Source organism: Chelonoidis abingdonii, chromosome 4 (assembly GCF_003597395.2).
Source record: "Chelonoidis abingdonii isolate Lonesome George chromosome 4, CheloAbing_2.0, whole genome shotgun sequence".
NCBI classification, from domain to species: Eukaryota; Metazoa; Chordata; order Testudines; family Testudinidae; genus Chelonoidis; species Chelonoidis abingdonii.
This window is the reverse complement of record NC_133772.1, coordinates 36,168,520-36,176,780: the sequence shown is the minus strand read 5'-3', so window position 1 is coordinate 36,176,780 and position 8,261 is coordinate 36,168,520. Positions and strand designations below refer to the sequence as shown.

At 42.0% G+C, this 8,261-nt stretch overlaps 1 protein-coding gene across 1 annotated transcript in view; it reads right to left on the bottom strand.

Annotated features, from left to right (window-relative positions):
- LOC116837279 (solute carrier family 9 member C1-like) overlaps window positions 1-8,261 on the bottom strand; it is a 330,899-nt gene that overhangs the window by 93,960 nt on the left and 228,678 nt on the right. Inside the window, exon 21 of the mRNA XM_032801556.2 lies at window positions 2,695-2,793. Coding sequence (XP_032657447.2) covers window positions 2,695-2,793 — 99 coding nt within the window. The remainder of the gene's footprint in view (window positions 1-2,694; window positions 2,794-8,261) is intronic.

Genomic DNA, 8,261 nt, shown 5'->3' with positions numbered 1-8,261 from the left:
GCGCCATGGTGGCGCCACTCCAGGGGGCGCCCAGCCGACCCACTGAGTGTTGCTAGGGTAAAAGTTTCTCCGACGGCTGTGCACGCGGCGCGCACACACCTACCTGGAATGGATATGAGCAACACATCTCGAAGAACAACAGTTACAAAGGTGAGTAACCTTGTTTTATAGTGGATCACCAACTAAATGAGAGTCAACAATGTAATACTACTGCAAACAAAAAAGTAAACATCATTATGGGATATATTAGCAGAAGTGTTGCAAGCAAGACAAGAGAAGTAATTCTTCCACTCTACTCAGCACTGATAAGGCCTCAGCTAGAGCACTGTGCAGTGTTGGGCACCACATTTTGGGAAATATGTGGACAAACTGCAGAAAGTCCAGAGGAGAGTAACAAATATGATTAAAGGTTTAGAAAATATGACTATGAGAAAAGATTGAAAAAATTGGATTTGTTTAATCTAAAGAAGCAAAGACTGAAGGGGGACATGGCAAGAGTCTTCAAGTACTTAAAAAATTGTTATAAAGAGGACGATGATAAATTGTTCTCCTTAACTGCTGAAAAGAGGACAAGAAGTAAAAGGCTTAAATTGCAGCAAGGGAGTTTTAGGTTAGAAACAATAAGGATAACTAAGTACTGGAACAAATTATCTAAAGAGATTGTGGATTCACTGTCATTAGAGGTTTTAAGAACAGGTCAAACAAAAACCTGTCAGGGATGGTCTAGATAAAACTTAGTCCTGACTTAGCGCTGGAGACTGGACTACATGATCTATCAAGGTCCCTTTGAGTCCTACACTTCTAAAGAGCAACTGCACTGATCATTACACTAATAAAATCTAAAATATTTCCTATGAAATTCCTTTATTAGGTTGAGAGGAAAGGTATCCTGAAAGTGAATCCTGAGGAAGCTTATAGGCTTGATACGAAGGGTCACCATATAGGAATAATTTTTATTAATTTATTTTTTAAGGAACCTGCTGAGACTTCTTAGATCAGGAGTGGGCAAACTTTTTGGCGCGAGGGCCACATCTCAGTATAGAAATTGTATAACGAGCCATGAATGCTCACAAAACTGGGGTTGGGATGTGGGAGGGGGTGAGGGTTCTGGTTGGGGGTGCAGGTTCTGAGGTGGGGCCAGAAATGAGTTCAGGGTGCTGGAGGGTGCTCTGGGCTGGGGGGTAGAGTGTGGGGTAGAGGGTGAGGGCTCCGGCTGGAGGTGCAGACTCTGGGGTGTAGGAGGGTGATCTTGGCTGGGACCCAGGGGTCAGAGGGTGGGAGGGGGATCAGGGCTGGGGTAGGGGGTTGGGGGAATGGTGGGGTGAGGGCTCTGGCTGGGGGTGCAGGCTCTGGGGGTGGGGCTAGTGATGAGGGATTTGGGATGCAAGAAGGTCTGGAGGGTGGGAGGGAGATCAGGGTTGGGGCAGGGGGTTGGAGTGTGAGGGGGTGGCTCAGGGGTGCAGGCTTGGGGCAGCGCTTACCTCAAGCAGCTCCTGGAAGCAGCGGCATGACCTCTTTCTGGCTTCTACATGGAGGCACGGCCAGGAGGCTTTGCTGTGAGCTGCCCCATCCTCAGGCACCGCCCCTGCAGCTTCCATTGGCTGTCAGTCCCAGCCAATGGAAGCTGCAGGGGTGGCACTTGGGGTGGGGGCAGTGTGCGGACTGGAGCCCTCTGGCTGCCTCTATGCGTAGGAGCCAGAGGGGGAAGATGCCACTGCTTCCAGGAGCCATGCAGAGCAGCCCCTGACCCTGCTGTCTGGCTGGAGCACCAGAGTGGGGCAAGTCCCAGACCCGACTCCCCAGTGGGAGCTCAAGGGTCAGATTAAAATGGCTGGTGGGCTGCATCCGGCCCACGGGTCGTAGTTTGCCCACCCCTGTCTTAGATCAAGTATCTGCAAAAGTCCCCAACATTTCTTTGCATGAGAAAATACCTAGGACAAAACTCCCTGATCTTATGAGAGGATGGAACATGTTCTTTTATTTGCAAAACCTTGTGATGGCAACTTCTGTCTCAGTAAATTCTCATAAGACGATTTCCCTGAAAAAGGAAGTGGAGATGACAGGATATCATAACAACATACTAAAGGATATAGCTTTTCCCTATAATTTTAAGGACACACTGTTATAAATTGATTAAAAAAACACATTATGATTTTTACATCCACTGTTTAGAGGCTAAGGAAATTCTAGAGAGCATTTAAAGATTGCTCATTTGGTCAGATTTGAAGACCTCAGCAGTAGGGGAGCTGCTCAACCCTCAGGTGAAAAGGTGGCACAAGCTATATATCCCTTGGAAGAGTGCTCCTTTCCCAAGAACAGTTAGCACTAACTTCTAAGTAAGCAGAAAAACCCTGACTTCTGAAAGGGAATAATAAACAAGACCAGCAGGTGTAAGATTTGTTGGCAGACGGAAAAAATAGGAATTTAGCATGTAGAACCTATTGCATTTTTATAACTTTTCCACATTATTGAGCATGTATTGAAATGCACAGCCTCAACAAGACAAACTGCTATTAATTATTCCAGAGTTTACGTGGCGGGTACACAATTCCAAGATCTAGGAAGACAATTTAATTAAGGTGAACTTTGAAAATTTTCAAAGAGTTTAAAAGCATATCTCCAGCATTTTATTTCCCTTGAGACTACCAAGTGGAAATTTCACAATACATTTTGAGCAGTAAACATAAAACTTACCTTTGTCATTCCAGAAATAATTAGGTGGATTCCTTGTGGCATTTCACGTTCCTCACATATAATGTCTCCATAGTCATAACAAAGGAGCCTTGCTCTTTTCTAAAAACCACAAGTAGATTCACTGTAAGTTTAAACAAAACAGTACAGAAAGTATAGCACCTACCACACTTCTGAGCATTCAATGACAAAACAACACATAATAGTAATGATGGATTTTTAGATTTTATCAGAATGTTTCAGAGTAGAGTTTTTTTCCCTTAAATAATCACAAAACAAACAATGCGGGCCAATACTTCACTAACATTTATTGTCATTAAATTGCAACTTCCCTTCAGGAAAGTAATGACAGAGGCCAAAACATGACAAATATTGATTGTGATTATTTAAAGGAAGATGGTAGTTATAGTCTAAAATAATTTTATCTTAAACATAGAAACCACCAAAAAACCCAACACTTATCTTTTTAATTATGTTTTTATATTGCTAGGGGGTTATATAAGGCATAAAAAGAACACTTGAAGTGCAACAGAGCTCTCATTAAGGGAACCCTATTTTCAAAGTCAAAAATCAAGTTACTTTTATATGGTTATTTTTTTAGGGTCACAGGATACTCATACTAAAGTAAAAAGTACATTTTTGTTTAAAATTCATGATGGTGTTGTTACTGCCAGTTTCCAATGCAATAGCAACTTGTGCGTATTTTTCAGAGTGGAGCATTTTTTCCAAGCAAATTAGAGTTCTGAATGAGTTTATTCTGAAACATTGAACAAATGTCACTGACAAAAAATAGCTTTGATAGCATCTACATTCATTCAACTTTTCATTCCAAATCCTGTTCTTCATACTGAACAGACATTATTCCACTAAACTAAATTCCTGGTAAACACAGAACAAATTGTATTTGGTATAACATTTGAACATTTTGAACTTATAAATAAACAAACAAATGGTTTGCTTGATTAAATGAAAAACTGGAACACTTCAGGTGCCCTGAAAGAAATTCTTGGGACACTGGGGCTTCATGACTGTCCTGGTTAACTCAGGATGTACGATCACCCTATCTTTTACATTTTCATCAGAGTTTATAATTTTTAGACAATCCTTATGAATGTTGAATGTGTGTTGTTGGTATGCAGGGGGGAAGGGACATTTTGTTTGGCACTTTTCTGGCATACTCAGCTCAGAAGCAGTCGCTGTAATCTGCACTCTTTACAAGTAAAAATAAAAAAATGTGCACCAAAAGAAACTGTCATGTGAAAGTTTCCATTTTAACCATGAGAAGTATCTTGTCCTGAGAGTTCTAAGTTGGGAATTGCCATATCCTTGAAAGGGTTCTAAATTGTGAGAACTCATATATAACTAGCTTCCATCCCCTTCCTTTAATAACAAGAGCATTCCTTCCCTATTCTCTCTCTACTATGTCTCTTCCAACTTCCTCATCCTCTCCTGACCCTACAATGAGCACTGGAAAATCCTTCCCCCTTTCCAGTAAGCCAGCCACCCCATGCTGCTGATACATCTCATTGTTACCTTCCTGGATGCTGAGTACCATATCATTTTCTCCAGATCCTATGTCTTTCCTCTGTATTGGTTCTCAACACAAGGAAGAGGTGAGGCATAGGCAGAAGTGGGAAACAGGGCACAATAGGAGGGTTGACCTTGGAGAATCGCTCTGGGACAGGGGTTCAGAAAATTTTCAGTGTGGACACACCTTAATAGAATGATTGTCTCATGGACACATTTCCTACTTATTCACAATCATATAAACTCCCTGTGGCAACTAAAGCATTTGTTTATATGGAAAAGTAGTTAAAGTAAGACAGTATTTAGGTATTTTAGCTGTCTTTAATGCAATATGTGGACATTTGCAGGAATAGCTGGAAATGAGGAGAAGCACTAACTTGTGACTTGCCAGCTTCCCACAGACGTCCAACAAATTTAAGACCTGCTGAACTAGACGAGAACATAATGCCAGTGTTCTGTGGGTTAAAATTAGAGCTGTTTATTTTCAGTGCATGTGTTCAGCAAAAAATGGTTCTTTACCTTACAGTAAATGTAATTCTTCAAGATGTGTTGCCCATGTGAATTCCATTCTTGGTGTACATGCACTCTATGTGTGCAAGATTGGATTCTTTTGGCCAGTAGTATCGGGCTGGGGCCATGCCTGCTAGATGTCCTTTCACCCCATACTCAAGTGCATAATGGACCCCACTCAGTTCCTTCAACAATGCAGTGTACCAGAAGAGAAGGACTTTGTAGTAGTGGGGGAGGAAGAGGATGGGTTGTGGAATCCATGTGACCAACACATTTCAAAGAGCCACATTTACTATAAGGTAGGTGTAGCGAGGCGGTGTGGCTCCCCTCCTCCACAGGGAGGGTCGAGCCCCGGCTTCCCTCGTCACAGTAGGTAAACATTATTTCTTCTTTGAGTGATTATCACAAATTGAGACAGTTTATACCAATTCAGGTAGTTCTGTTTGGAGAGAAGGTTTTAGTAATTAGCCATGTGCATTTGGAGGCTGGCAAATGAAAATAATTTCCACCTGAAAAGATAGGTATTGTTCAGGTCTTTCTACGTGGGTGTAGATTTGGGAGGTTCCTGCCACTTCAACTTCTCCTGGTCCATGGTTATGACTCTGATACTGATGAAGGGACTTGGTACCTTGTATCAGTTCTCTTGGAGGTGCTAGGTACTGAAGTTAGTGCTGAGAGAAAGTGGTGAGCAGACTTAGTGATACCACTGGTGCTCTCTTGATAGTTGGTACTGGGCACCAAAGGAAATCTTTCTATGCTGTTGGCGCTTTGATAGTATAGTCTAAGATAAATGGAACGTTTGATGATTTGTGTCTTGACTTGGCATGTACCAGAGGAGGTATCCTAAGCCTCTGCTCAAGGCTGGAACAGTGCTCCTTTCTATCTCTATGAGAGGTAAGTGATGCCAAAATGAAGGCAGATGACTGAGGCCTTGTGGTGAGTATAGCCCAAGAGCTCAGGTGGAATGTCAGCTCACCAGAGTGCTCATGGAGAGGGACTGACCGGAAGCCTGAGCTTTAGCTGCGTCCTTCCTTCCAGTGTCTGAGGAAGCTTTCATTGAGTGCTCCAGGAGGAATAATTTTAGGTGGGCTTCTCTAGCTTTCTGAGTTCACTTAGAGAAGGAGCAATATATGGAATATTGCACAGGAATTTATTCCTCTTCTAGACAAAAAAGGGAGGCCAACAGGGTGTCTGTCATTAAGTGACATTTACTAAAGCTTCACAAGAGAGCAGGCTTTGAATACAGGGGATTTCAGTTCTGCCATTTTGCTAAAGCCCCTGAATGGGGAAGGAAAGGTGTGGGGTCTAGTGTAAATCTAAATCTCTGACTATAATTTTTTGGGGGGGGGGGCAGTCGTGCCAATGGGTAAAAACACTAATATACACTACTATCTAACTAGCAACTAACTAGCTATTCTAAAGACTAACTAACACTAATTGTAGCACACGGTACACAAAGATGCAGATGGAGAATGCTGAGGTTCAGTTTTGCTGCCATGGATGGTAGGAAGGAAATGAGGTACAACTGGGCTTGCTTTCCCCTTTATGTTCTTGATTACAAAGGCACTTAGGATGCAATCGCAGCCCCAATGGACACTCCTGGCCAAAATAATTTGATTTGGCAGGTGGGGGTGTATGAGTACCAAGAGTGGAGTCCATGTGGCCAGTCACTCTAAGAACAATAATTATTTCTCCTATGCACCACTGAGGACAGGCTATAATAGTTTCTTTTTCTATAGCATCAGTTTGAAAAGTTTGAATCTTCATTACATTGTATTGAATATACTTGCCTACAAGACTGATTTGAGAGATCACATTTTGAAACATACATGCAGTAAATGTGCCTGGAAAAATGCAAGCACACCACAATTTCCTGCAATTTGGATAGATTGGATAATTGCCATAATAACAGGCAGTTCAACATACAACTACCTATTTTATAAGTTAGTTCTCATTTATATGTGCAAATACAATAGACTGGTGGTGCAAGTTCCATGCATTTATGTTTGAAAATTTTTCCCAAGAAAAGGTGAAGCAAAGCAGGACAAACGAGAGTTAGTGTGGATGTAAAAAGGGCTTGATGCCTATTGTCACCTCAGTTTCTTCCAAGCACAGCAGTAAAAGAAAATGAACCTCTCCAGATCTCCTAGCAGTCTTCCTGCCATCTAATGCATATGTTCATTGTCTGAAGTGCTTAGGGGAGGAATCAATCTCCGGTGTGTCGTTATTGACATAAACGATGACTGTATAGATCATTGTTGCAACCAGGGTCCTATGGTTGCACCAGTTCTTGAACAGAAGAGGCCAAGCGGGGTGACTACGGAAAGGTTGTAGTTTGTTGGTTATGATTATACTGTCTGTATGTGTGTATTATTTTTGTATTTGAAGTTATGAATATTGGCTATGTCCTTGTTTGATTCTAAGTAGCCTCAGTGAAGCATTTGGTCAGCTTCTTGAGAAAAGCCTATTCTCAGTAAGTGTCCAATCAAGAAACACTTAACTGACAATGGACTTTGGGAGACACCAGTCCACATCTGAGCTTTCCTGGGAATGTTCAAACTAACATGTAAACAATGGCGTCGGCCTGCAAAAAACTGAATCATCCACAGACATGTGACTTGCCCAGGTGGCTACAGACTCCATCTTGTTCTTGTGATTTTTCACAAGAGAACAAAGGGGTTTCTGCCCACTTGAGAGAGACTATAAAAGGCCCAGCTGGCTCAAATGATAGCCTCTCCACCCCAAAGAGATGCTTGAAAGAAACTGGAACAAAGGATAGTAACTACGGGGGTGTGAGTGACTGGCCCCAGACTAGGGTCTGCTGGCCCCAGACTAGGAAGGAGTCTAGTCTGTGAAAGAAGCTTATTGGATCATCTCTGAGGGTGAGATTTACCTGCATTTACTTTCCTACTGTATTAAGTTTAGACTTGCGTGTTTTAGTTTTATTTTGCTTCATAATTTACTTTGTTCTGTCTGTTATTACTTGGAACCATTTAAATCCTACTTTTTATATTTAATAAAATCACTTTTCGCTTATTAATTACCCCAGAACAAGTAATTAATATCTGGGAGAGAAAACAGCTGTGCATATCTCTCTGTCAGTGTTATAGAGGGTGAACAATTTATGAGTTTACCATGTATAAGCTTTATACAGAGTAAAACTGATTTATTTGGGGTTTGGATCCCATTGGGAACTGGGTATCTGGGTGCTAGAGACAGGTGCACTTTCTAGGCCATCTTCAGTTAAGTCTGCAGCTTTTGGAGGATGTGGTTCAGATCTGGGTCTGTGTTTGTAGCAGGCTAGCGTGTCCGGCTCAACAAGACAGGGTACTGAAGTCCCAAGCTGCCAGAGAAAACAGACTTAGGCCACATCTACACTACGGGATAAAATCGAATTTGCTAAAATTGGTTTTATAAAACTGATATTATAATTTCGATTTCATGCGGCCACACTAGGCACAGTAATTCGGTGTTGTGCGTCCATGCTCCAAGGCTAACATTGATTTCTGAAGCGTTGCATTGTGGGTAGCACT